Source organism: Saccostrea cucullata, unplaced genomic scaffold, assembly GCF_032062105.1.
Source record: "Saccostrea cucullata isolate Sc308-1 unplaced genomic scaffold, CSIRO_AGI_Scuc_v1 ctg3275, whole genome shotgun sequence".
NCBI lineage: Eukaryota > Metazoa > Mollusca > Bivalvia > Ostreida > Ostreidae > Saccostrea > Saccostrea cuccullata.
The window spans coordinates 1-13018 of record NW_026932640.1 but is presented as its reverse complement, the minus strand read 5'-3'; the positions used below and the strand labels follow the sequence as shown (position 1 = coordinate 13018).

General features: G+C 32.5%; 2 protein-coding genes across 2 annotated transcripts; one reads left to right on the top strand and one right to left on the bottom strand.

Annotated features, from left to right (window-relative positions):
- Positions 1–5005: 5005 nt before the first annotated feature.
- Positions 5006–8640, bottom strand: LOC134235712 (proprotein convertase subtilisin/kexin type 5-like). The gene is made up of 2 exons (XM_062717863.1): positions 5604–8640; positions 5006–5393 (listed from the first exon to the last, which is right to left on the bottom strand). The coding sequence occupies exons 1-2, from the start codon at positions 8568–8570 to the stop codon at positions 5205–5207; spliced, it is 3156 nt and encodes a 1051-aa protein (XP_062573847.1). The 5' UTR covers positions 8571–8640; the 3' UTR covers positions 5006–5204.
- A 677-nt stretch (positions 8641–9317) lies between these two features.
- LOC134235713 (uncharacterized) lies at positions 9318–12569 on the top strand (the record flags this gene model as incomplete). The annotated part of the gene is made up of 5 exons (XM_062717864.1): positions 9318–10072; positions 10188–10223; positions 11717–11871; positions 12073–12345; positions 12449–12569. Coding segments are annotated over exons 1-5 (1237 nt in total), but the record flags the coding sequence as incomplete, so codon positions are not given.
- Between the last annotated feature and the right edge of the window lie 449 nt (positions 12570–13018).

The window sequence follows — 13018 nt, the reverse complement described above, 5'->3', positions numbered from 1 at the left end:
AGACTCAGAAAGAAAGCAAATGGTGCTATGGTCGGCAATGGCTATCGTCTGCAATCGATGTTTCGTGTTAATGACCAAAGGAGATGGAATTAGCTGAGGCTCTGATAATGGTCAGCCGAAGACAGTGTGTCATTCTGTCTAAGTGTGTTTGTTCCGATAACAAAATGGTAATCAAGATGTCACTTTTTCTTTGCATTACTTTGGTAAGTGGCCGTAATGAGTTTTTGGTGATTAATGGAAAATATTTCTTCGCTAACTTATAACTTATTTGTGATTATTTTTACGTATAAAAGAAATAAAGACGTCAGTGACATATCATTTCCGAGTAATTGGTTGGAGCAACTACAAACAACTTTTTTCTTGGTATCTTTTGTACTTTAAGAATTTTTTGTGTAGCCTGGGTTGAAGAAATTAAAGATTTTCTTTCGCATAATTGTTTCGATTAATAAAATTGATTACTCTACTTAAACCTGTAAAAAGAATATGTTACCAAGTAAAAAGATTTATTATTTGCAAAAGCTGTTTGTTTAACGTCTTTCGAGAATTTTTTCACTAATATTCAGACAACACTACTTGGCGAAGGAGGGCTGCAAATTTAGACTTAAGGATAAATAACACAAACTTTTTTCAGAAATCAACAATATTTGTCAAAGATTCATTTTTAAATTGGTTACATGAAGAATGTTTACCAAGTATAGTGGGAAAATACATTCTAACTACTGCACAACGTTGGCAACAATATTGAAGACTAAAAATTCACTTTAATACAGAGCGTAAGAATAGGAAAGAAACTATAAGATTAAATGTGATTTTAAAAAGTTTTATTCATTAATAAAGTTAAGCTGTTGTGATGTTATCAATTTAATAACAAACAAAAAATCACACTGTTTAATTATTCTTCAATTACTTGATTAAAAAGATCCTTATAATAATTTTCACACCTTTAACTATATTTTTAAAAATTTTACGCAAACCAAAAAATCTTATTTGGTTGTAAGAATACCCTGTTCTGTACGCAAAAGATAGAATACAATAAATTAAAACTATGCTGAAGAATAATTTGTGAATCGCATCTACATGTATATCACATTTTCTCATACAATGTTAATGAGCCTTTAATTACTTTTAAGAAATGGAAAGATAAACACTCAAAGCATAAATACATATTTCTGTTAAAAATTAAAAGTAAATTCTGTTCAATGAACGATAACTCCAACGTCACTGAAAAGTAGATTAGCATTTTTTTTCAGTAAAGCATTATTGTTTTTATAAAAAGTCAATATGGACGGATGACGAAAAAATAATAAATAAACATAAATAATATATAAATATGCTAATTTTATAACAAAATCTATACATTTTTAAAATAAAAAATATATCATGCATATATTCCGTCATTTTTTTCTAAAAATTTCTAATTCACCATTTAAATTAATTTTATTAATTTTTAACTGGTGTTAAATAAACAAAACAAAACAAACCAAACAAAAATAAGTAAAAGAATTAAAAAAAAACTACATGTCAATCATTCATTATGAAGAGGCTTTTACAAATGAGGAATCAAGCAATGTTTTGCTTTAAACACTAAAATGTAATAAAGATGAGAATGAAATATATGGAGATAACGAATAGTATTCAAGCTCAAAAGTCCAATAAACAATACAAAATAAAAGCAGAGCAAATATCCAGGTATACTTTCGATATTTTTCAGTTTACAAAGATAGTCATTTTCCTTAAAACTCATAAAATCATATTCAAACAAAACTTTAAAAAAATAATTAACACAATCAAGTACAACTTAAACAAAAGCGTTTTGATAAAAAAAAATTATGCAAAACAAAATTAAACATTAAAAAATGATTAAAATAAATTCACATTTATATACTTTTTATTAACACAATTTTCATCTAAATACTTTTCTGCTTAACATGCCATCAGGTCCAAGGTTATTCCCAAATGATTCTTTAAAAGAAATTGCTATTAAGTTATTAAACATAAAAATATGTAAAAAAAAATCTTCCTACATTGACAGGAACATAGACTTCATATGTGTTCAAAGAGGGATTACTCTATCATAGAGACGTGAAAAATATCATACATACATGTATATTGCAGGTCAACTAAATATTCAACAGAGCCCCTTAAAATTAACTGCTATGAAGGAGAAACTTCAGACATTTTGTCACCATATGTTAAAAAAAGGTGCAATTAAAATATGGCTTGTAAAACAGTAAAATTACAAAACATCATTAGTATCTTGAGTTTTTATACGTTTTATACGACATTTCCTCATAAACTTATGAGCACACTTTTATTCATATGTCAAATCCATACCGGTATACCGGTATACCCCGGTAAACTAGAAATAAAAGATACAACAGAGGCTGATAATTACGAAAGCCCAGAAGGCTCATTCGAGATTCGAGATTCAAAATACGAGATTCGAAATTCGAGATTCGAAATACGAGTTTCGAGATTCAAGATCCAAACTAACCAATCAAAAGCGGATTCAACATTTGATTACTCCCCTTTATTATGTTTTTACTATCAAGAAATCGTTTAAAATAATTATAACCAATGGGTCATTTGATTAAATTACAATGCAAAAAAGGTTGTTTTATATATATTAGAAGGAAATTTAATAATTATTGGATTTTTGCAGCAAGATATACTTCAATTTATATTATAGCTTCTTAAATATTAAATAGATTACATGTATCAGGAGTATATATATTTTTGTATTATCTTCTACACTTATTTTTTTTTTGTATTTCCGCGCATAGGAAAACCACAGGTACTTGTGGACAGGACCCCTCCCCCCCCCCCCCCCCTCGATATTCAATACCAGGGCTTACTGGACAATTTTTTTTAACAAATTATATTTATTACACTTATTAATGTGTACAATACGAAAACATCACGAGCGTAAAACCCCCAGAATAATCGTTTAACCAAAAAAAAAAAAAAAACACTATACATTACCCCACCCCACTATACAAGAGAGGTGTCATTTAAGGAGAAAATGTGGGATTATTACGAGATGCAGAGTCAATCCGATAGCATGGACTAAGACAGAAATATATGTAGAGATAGTTAATTTTAATTAACATTTTAAGTTAAAATAAATGCATGGTTTTATACCTAGAAATAGCAGCGGGCGTACAACGTAAACAAACTGGAGTGCTTGTGGCATATTTTCTCTCTTATAATTTATAGTGGGGTATTTTTTGTGTTGAGCGATTATTCTGGGTTTTTACGATTTTTTTGGCATTGAACACACGATGAATAAGTGTATTAGATATATGTTGTGAAAAAAAGTCCAATAAGGGTTGGATATCGAGGCGGGGGGGTGCCCTGTCCACAAGTACATTTGGTTTTCTTATGCGGGGAAATACATAAAAATTAAGTTTAGAAGACAATACAAATATATGTATATATACTCATGATATAAGTAATCTTTTTAATATTTAAGAAGCTATAATATAGATTGAAGTATATCATTCTGATCAAAAATCCAAAAATTATTAAAATTTCCTTCTAAAATATATTACACACTTTCTTGCATTGTAATATAATTAAATGACCCATTTGTTATCATTATTTCAAACGATTTCTTCATAGTAAAAACATAATAAAGGGGAGTAATCAAATGTTGAACCCGCTTTTGATTGGCTAGTTTGGATCTTGAATTTCGAATCTCGAATTTCGAATCTCGTACTTTGAAACTCGCTTCTGATTGGTTAGTTTGGATCTTGAAACTCGAAACTCGAATTTCGAATCTCGAATTTCGAATCTCGTACTTTGAAACTCGAATCTCGAATGAGCCTTCTGGGCTTTCGTAGATAATTCTTTTTTTTTCCAATTTGGATATTTTGATTAAAAAAAAGAAGACGTCAATGGTACATACATAAAATTAGGACTTTATGATGAATCTATTTACCAATTTTTCTGTCGTCAACTTTCCTTATTTATATCCTTAATATATTTTATCACCTGTACATGGAGCTTATAATTAAGGAATGAATTTAATAGCTACCCATTTTATACGGTATAACCTGGGTTGGGGCAGTTTACGCTTTATAAACCGCGAAGCGGTTTATAAAAAGCGTAAACTGTTGGTTTAAACCGTATAAAATGTGTAGCTATTAAATTCATTGCTTATAATTTAATTTTCATTCATTTTATGTAAGAAATAAAGATGATTGTTCTAACAAAATGACTTCAGTTTGTACAAAATTTGAATGTAACGTCAGGCGGATTGATACGTTTTGACGCAAGTCAGTGTGACGTAGGCAACCCATTTTATATGATATAAAGTAAAATTTTTATCCAATCAAATACAGCGTTACAATTAGAATTAAATTATTTGTCAATCAATTTGATACACAATGAGCATGCGCTACTTACGATCAATTTCAAAACGAGGTAAGCTTTGAAATAAACGTCAATAAACAAGGATATCAATAGCTGCTTTTGAAATCATCATTTTGAAAGTTCTATTGTCGATACAATGACAGTATCAGAAAATACATTCTACCCTTAAGTCAAATGCTGAAGGACATTTTTCATAGTTATTGTTAAACCCTTTTTTACATTGATTTGTGTACGGATATTTCATTTGCCCGATTATGAGATGGAGCACTCGGCGGGTATGACCGGTCGACAAGCTTACTCTTCTAAAGCATATGATACCATCTTGTCCATGTTTGCTCTCTTCTGATTTGTATGTTTTCAATGATTTTGAGCTTAGTAATATCGTTCTTTATTTCCATATTTAATTATACAAAATTTTGATGGTGTGAATTCATTTAAAATATATTTTACTTTCATTAAAAATACGTGACTGAAAATGTTCTCTAAATTCATAAAATGTCAACAATTGTTATAAAAATACTCGGAAGAGACAACCGGTTTTGTAAAAATTGTTCAGTAAAATTTTACAATGTGTTTTTTTTTTAATTTTAATTTTCCCGAACATGACAAGGAGCACACAGCGTGTGTGACCGGTCAGCAGGGGATGCTCACTCCTTCATGGAACATGGTCCCACCACTGATGTTTTAGAGGTCCGTGTTTGCTTTGTTCCTATTTTTTTATTGTTCTATGGACTATGATATTGAATATTATTCGTTATCTCCATATCCTTCATAAAAAGATAAGATGAATATCTTAAACGAAAATTGTTCAATCTACCATTCATTCTTACTTAAACATTACGCCTGCGAAAAGTAATTGGTTTGAACCCATCATTTAGTTCCACCACTTCTTCGAGATTTTCTCCATCCGTTCGGTTTGCATCGTTCATCTCCAGAATTTCGGCCGTTTCTCGCTTTCCCTTTTTGAAATTTATGACGTATTTTGTATTCTTCTCCTTGTTTTTGTTACGTGTCACCAACTGAAAAAAACCAAAAAGAAGAAATTTATAGTAAAAAAGTGAAGCATTGTTCATTAGCGTTTCATCGCAATCTCATTACCATTATCATCAAAGCTATTTAAAAACATCTTTTAATCCGCTAAATAGTAGTATGTATTTTTCACCCTTTCAAGTGGATTATTAACCAGTGAGCTCAAACCCCCTTCAATAGTGTATGAAGAAAAACTTTACCTGAAAGTGTGTTTTTATTTTCTGTATCCCCGTTTCTTTCAATTCTTTCGGTCTCCATCCAGTAAAACACGTTAGATAATAAAACACTGCCATCAAAATCAATGTGAGTATAATGAGACCGATTGAAATAAATATATATTGCAATATGGAGACACATGTGTAATTTCCAGAGAGTCCTGTGGTCGCTGGGCAAGCATCGTAACAGACATGATCATATGAGAAATGTTTCATGTCGTGACAAGCAGATTCTTCAATACAGGTTGTGCTATTTAATACATAGTTGTCAGGACAAACTGAGTAACATGTAACACGTGGCTTGGAAGATCCGAAATTCTTGTAAGTTATCGGATGACTCGGTGGACATACGTCAGCACACATCGCATTAACTATCACCTTTTCTGGTGGACATTCCTGGACACAATGACTGCCATCTAAGAAAAATGTAGATGAACATCTATTTGTACATCTTTTGCCATAATCAATGTGTTCGAGATATGCATGGCTTGGACATTTATATATAGCTCGGCAAACACTACCAACTATAAACTTATTATCTGGACATTTCTCAACACATGTCCCTTTGTTTTCCATGAGAAGCAAATGATGAGGACATTGGTCATGACAAAATATCCCTTGTTTGGCATTTTGGAGTAATGAATTTGGATTCCTGCAAGATTTCACACATGTTTTTTTCTCAATGTATTGTTTATCACGAGGGCACTTTTTATCACAAACCTTGTTGTCAACAATTACAAAATTGTTTTCACACGTGCTTAAGCACTTTTGGGTAACTATGTCTGTGTATGGATGTGATTGTGGACACTCCAGTCTGCACGTACCAAGATGGTTCCGAAGACCGGATGGACATTGATCGAAGCAGTTCTGTTTGAATTTAAATGTTTGGTACGGACAGGAATACACACAGGAATGTTTCCCCTTGCCTGATGTATAATTAAGTGGTCTATCGTTTGGACAAGACTGGACGCACTTGTTCCCAAGTTCAAGCGTATCCGGAGAACAATGGGAAACACATGTTAAATTTAAATTAAATGTGTTCACAGGGCATGCATCCATACATTTGAAATATGAACCGTCGTGAAGTTTGAAATCACTTGAATCTGGGCATTTGCCATAACATGTACTGTTAAATTCGAAATTCTTATCCTCTGGACACGCAGAAACACAGAGAGACGCATTGTATATGTACGTTTTAGCAGGACAGTCATCATAGCAGGTGTAATAATTTCCCGTTAAAAGAGCATAGTTTCTGTTTTCTGGACATGATGTGGTGCATGTTTTGTTAAATAGATAATTGGCTTCCTTTGGGCATTCCTTGACACAGTTATCAAGGTAATAGAGGCTATTTGACGGACAGTCTGATAAACAGAAATGATGGTATATGTTCTTTGTATCTCCCCAGTTCACAATTATAGTGGTAAAATTAGTGAATTTGTACTTCAGTTCATCTGAACAATTTGCAACGCATGTTTTTTTAATTTGATAACGAGCTTCAGTTGGACAAGAAGGCACACAATCCGACTTGTTATAAACGAATGATTCTGAAGGACACGCCGCAATGCATTTGTAATGACCTCCTTCGAGTTTTCTAAAGACGAATGCATCTGGGCAGGTTTTGAGGCAGGTGCTATTGAAAACATGGTTTTGGTTATGAGGACATTCTTTAACACACTTGTTTCCGAATACGAAATACGCTTTAGGACAGTTTCCTACACAAAAATGTCCAATTTCATACGTAGGACTACCGTAATAGAGTTCAGAAGTCACTTCGCGTTCTCCGATTGAATACTTGAGCTCGTCTTGGCACTGCTCAACACAGGTTCCATTACTTTCGTATTTTGCCTCCGTCGGACAAATATCCATACAAATAGTACGATTAAAAATTAGGTTGTATTCGGGACAATTTTGATAACACTCATAATGAGATAAATAGGAGTTTAATTTTTTATATTTTGCTTCGATTGGACATTGCTTGAAACAAGTTTTATTATGCATAAAATTTTCTTCTGCTGGACAGGAGTTGAGACAATTCGTCTCATTAGAAATGAACTTGTCCTTGGGGCACGATTCCACACATTGATAGTTATTGCTGTAATTAACATTAAGCCTGTGAGACATTGGACATAACGAAAGACAAGAGCCATTAAAAGCAAAATGTGAAATTTGAGGACACGTTTTCAAACACTTCTTTTCGAATTCCAAGTTGTATTTGATGATAGAATTAGTTTCCAAATTACAGGAATTAACACACATAAAATCTGCCTTGCCAAAGTTTCTTATAGAATTTAGAAATAGTCCTTCTATATTTGGATACATCAAGGGATGCGACACAGGGCAGTTTTCCTTACAAGTATTGTTAAATAGATGTTTTCCTTTTGGACAAGCACTGACGCAATATTCTCCGTCCACCACATCATTTTCTGAACAAGAGTTGGAGCATTGAGAGATCGAATTATACTCTGTGGTCAAGGTTTGTATGAATGGATTAGACGGAGGGCATGTCTCATAACAGGTTCTATTGTATAAAAATGGTGCTTTACTCGGACAACTCAGATGACAAACTTTATTAACTCCATCTTCCAATGTATATAGAGGGCACTGTTGCAAGCAATGTTTGAACCTTGGTGCTTGAAACAAAAACGGATGGGAAACTGGACAGGATTTGAAACATGTTTTGTTTCCGGTCAGGCAAGGTCCTTCACAGTCTGTTGAAACCACGAAAGACTGATTGCTGGGACATTTCAAAATGCATTCGTTATTTAACTGAACTGTATACTCTGGACACGTCTTTAAACAGTTCATTCTGTAACACATGGGAAAGTTTTCCGGACAAGACGCGCGTTGGCATTCAAAATCATGCTCTACGTTACAAAATGTTCCAAGCTCTGTTCGAATTTCTTTTGCGTTGGTAGGACATTTGTTGTAGCATGTTTGTCTAAACATGGACATTTTCTGCGGACAGGATTCAAAACATCCAATTTTGTTTTCCACTCTTACCTCTGACGGTAGGCAAAATTCAGTAGATATCTGAAAGAAATTATACTATTATTTATCTGAAAAACTTGTATGGTATGTTTCTGGTTGAAAATATAAGTGTGCTCGATCAAATGTTGCTTAGAAAAAAAATTGGGCATCAATTTCGAAGGCCTTGAAATATTTATTACAGATTCCATTAACTATGGGCAAAACCAACTTTTATCCAGGTTTATTTTATTTAAATGTTTTTAACTTAACGAGGCCAACTAATCGAGGATCCATAGCAATAGATTGTCTGTGTGACTCAGGTGACCTAAATATATAAGTAGTATTCACATTTAAAAATAACTTCACGGTACTTTACTCTTGCACACAGCACAACACTGCATAAAACTAATTTAGAGGACATCAACATGCTCATCAAATATCAATAATTAATGCAAAAGCAGATCCACAATATACCAGCTCAATTTATAGCTATGAATTCAATCTTACCTTTACCAAGTAGAAAAACGATAGAAAGTATAGAAGCAAAGCATCCATTTTACACACCAGCATGTCTAAAAATATATTCACGGTTTCTACCTTGTTACGTAAATAGAATTATAGGAATTCCTGTTTCCTCAATGTGTTCTATTTATATTTTTTTCGTTCATTTTCAGAAAATGACTGTGTATATATGACATTCGCAACTGTTACACTGTAACGTAAGGACGCAGTTAAATTAAAATCGATAACAAAAGACGGTAGATTGATTTTAAAAAGGTATATGTGATATATAGTTCTTCGTGTTCTTATTAATATAAGTGAAAAACATTTCAAGATGTCGGATGAATCTGTGACGGAAAATGACAGTCTCTTAATGAGTGAATACAAAAGAAAACATTGTGAAGGAATAACAAGCTGTAACGAGACATGTGAATCTGATCCTATCAGCCTTCAAAAACATCTCGATTGCGAGACCTGTGTTAAAATTCCTTTGGAATGCACCTCAGACATTCAAGAAGAGATTGATGTTTTTCCTAGTGACAGTACTGACATTCAAATTAGTACTGTCCGAGGGCTTCCCCCGGGGAAAAAGTATCATATTTTCATTTCATGTTCTTCGGAAGATATTGAAGAAGTAAACAAGATATGCAAGGACTTGGAGAAAAGATTTTTCTTCAGATGCATGCAGTTTGAGAGAGATTTTGTGGCGGGAAAACGTTTGGATGACAATATTCATTCCGAAATGACAAAAAGTGTTAAAGTATTGATGGCGCTGAGCCCTGCGTATATTGAAAGTCACTGGTGCATGAGAGAGGCGGATGTGGCTGTTCAATTAACTTACTCTAACAGAGAAAATCTGAAGATAATACCGGTTTTGTTGCGACCGATTGATGATATGCCACCCTTTCTGAAGAGATACAGGTATATAGAAGCACAAAAGGAAGAGGACGTGCCAGCAAAGATAATGGATGCATACTATCATTCAGGTTTAAATTGAAGTAGACTAAAGCTTTTTGATAATTTTTTGAAATAAAATTCTTTTAATTTAAAAGTAAACTTGAAAGTGGTTTTATATGATGTAATTTAAATAAATTATTTCAGAGGCTGTAGATGGAATCTTAATTCAAGGTGAACAAGGTATGTTAAAAGCACATGTACCCAAAGTATATATCACATCAATATCTTTGAATTTGAAGGGGATGGTAAACAGTTTCTTTCAATACTAAATGACCAACCTCATCAATTACAGCTGTAAAAAATTGAATTCTACAGGAAAATATTTTTAAAAACATAACCATATGTGATTGCAATTCGAAGCATTACGGTAGATATTGTATGTAAAGCTAGAAGTGATATCCATTGTAAGAAGATTCCTGTACAAGATCACTTAAGTTTAAAATACAGTTACTGTAGTACAACAGCATGAGCTTATACAAGAAATAAGGTATTTTAAATTATTTTATCGGGATGTAAATAGGGACTATTCATGTGATCAAATCCCATAAAAGCCGAAGGGCTTTATGGGGTAGATTTGTTCGCATGCAAACTTGAATTCACTTAAGAAATAACTGTCTAATCTTTTAGTTTCATGATGTGATCAACACCAAAGGCATTTATTCGTAAAATTATCACGCAAGCTAATCGATTGATCATCATCATGAATTATAAAAAGCTGACATTTATTCCTTATGTTTACATGCTCTTGATTCCACTAATCTACGTGCTACAAGTCCCGCTTCTGTTTCTATTTGTCCTGAGAGAGAATGACAGTAAAATCTATCTTTCCAATAAAGCAGAAGAGGAAGCCTCGCTATATAAAGGGAGAGAGAGAGAGAAAGAGAGAGAGAGTGGTGTTGGGGGAGAGATCGTACAGAAGAATAAACTTTAAAAAAAATAATTCATACATATATACCAATTCATGCATCAGGGTTTTTTTCTGTTTGGGTATGCATCATCTTTCCATTCAGAAAAAAAGTTTGTGGGGCATATTTAAAACTTTTGTTTTAAAGCAACTTTGGAAAAAATAATTATCTTTTATCTATGGAATGGCATTGCTTCCATGTTAAAGTTGACTTTTCCAACTTTAATCTTGGTTTTTATTTTTTAAACTTTAATCTTGGCTTTTCCAGCTTTGTACTGCCTTATGCATTCTATTCAGTCTGAGATACTTTGCCAAGATTAAAGTTGGAATTTTCAACTTTAAAATTGGAATTACTAACTTTTAAATTGGAAATACCAACTGTAAGGTTGGAAAAACTAATATTTAAGTTGGAATTTCCAACTTTAAAGTTGGAAAAGCCAAGATTAAAGTTGGAAGTACCCACTTCAAAGTTGGAAAAGCTAATATTAAAGTTGAAATTACAAACATTAAAGTTGGGATTTCCAAATTTTAAGTTGGAAAAGCAAAGATTAAAACTGGAATTACATCTTTAAAGTTTGAATGACCAACTTTCAAAAATATGTTGTGGCACTTATAAACTTTCTTATTTATTGATATTTGATGTTATTTTATTTTGCGTTAACTTTGGTAGTTTTAAGGTTCAAATAATTAAAATCTGTATTTCTTTTATTTATGGGAATTTTTTATAAATTCGGTATGCAAATAAGAACCTTTTTTTGGCATTAACAAGGATTAACAGCGGAAGAAATCCAGAATCAGAACGGGGCACGTCTGATGTCAAAGACATTTATACAGCAATATCCATACAGTGAAAAGGGCTATGTATTTGAAACTGAAAGTCTGACTTATAATGAGCGAGAATATTTGAAAAACATTCATAAAAAGGTAAGAAGACAGTACCTTCAGTCACTCAGTATTTTTTATGTACAGGTATACAAGTGTTACATATCTTATTATTTCTGTATCTGATTTGTCTAGGCGTTAGTGAGTTAGGTTATTCCCTACTGTAAAAGAATTAGCCATCGTCATTCAAGTTGATGATACACATATCTTTTTTATATCTCATTGAAGTGTATTGGTTTACAGTGTGAAGAACAATTCGAAGCAGCTGAATGTTTGGTTTCAAGTCAGCGTCTTCTGAAATTCTACAAGATCTTTGTTTTAACTAAATTTACTCACGCTACAGCCGTATTGTTAGCTGCTATTGTGGTGTCCTCTACAATGACGCTAGAATACGTAACTGTACTAGTCAGTAGAGATATCAGAAACACGTCAAGCGCGTCATTCCCCTTAGGAGTTTTGCTTGGATTCGTGTTATACATCATATTTGTCGTAGCAATATTCGTCTTACGTAAAAAGGTAATCTGTAATTTTCAACACGCGTATTCTTTTAAAAAGTTTACTGATTAAAAGTTTAATGATTTCAAATTGATATGGATACTTTATTCTTTTACAATTGCAGCTGAAAAACAATATAAGAAAGAAACTCTGGAAATTTGTGAACAAAAAGTATTTCCGGGAGACAAAATGCTTGATTGTGTATGACGATGTCATTGTTCGACAGCCTTGTGTATCCTCTGAATGCATTAAAAAATTAATTATGTGTCTGTACAAACATAAAAAAAAATGTGTCATGATTCTAAATCCACATGCAAAAAGTAAAATAGATTGCAACTTTTTATCTCTGCAATAAATATAGCTGCTTTTTTGCGTCATTCCAATCTCATTTTTAGATACGTTTATAAGAGTACTCTTTAAAAAAGTCGAAAATGAAAAAGAGTGTACAAATCGAATATATGTACTATTTTAAAACTAGATGCTGTCATGAGACAGTAATACCCGCACTAAGGTGTTTGCCTCTAAATACACGCTCCTACATATTGGGCGGCTTTCAAAGGAAATAGTCAAAATAATTCTATAATTTACATGTATTAATCAAATTGATTATGAAATTCTCAGACCCTCTGACCTATAACTCAGAACCTCTTATATTTATTTTATACATGCTTAATTCATTATATACAAGTCTGAA

Bases quoted from the DNA above. Each gene is read 5' to 3' on its own strand.
- LOC134235712 (XM_062717863.1), bottom strand. From the start codon at position 8,570: ATGTCCATGTTTAGACAAACATGCTACAACAAATGTCCTACCAACGCA. The intron at 5,394-5,603 runs GTAAAGTTTTTC...GGTTTTTTTCAG, and splicing joins AAATAAAAACACACTTTCAG to TTGGTGACACGTAACAAAAA.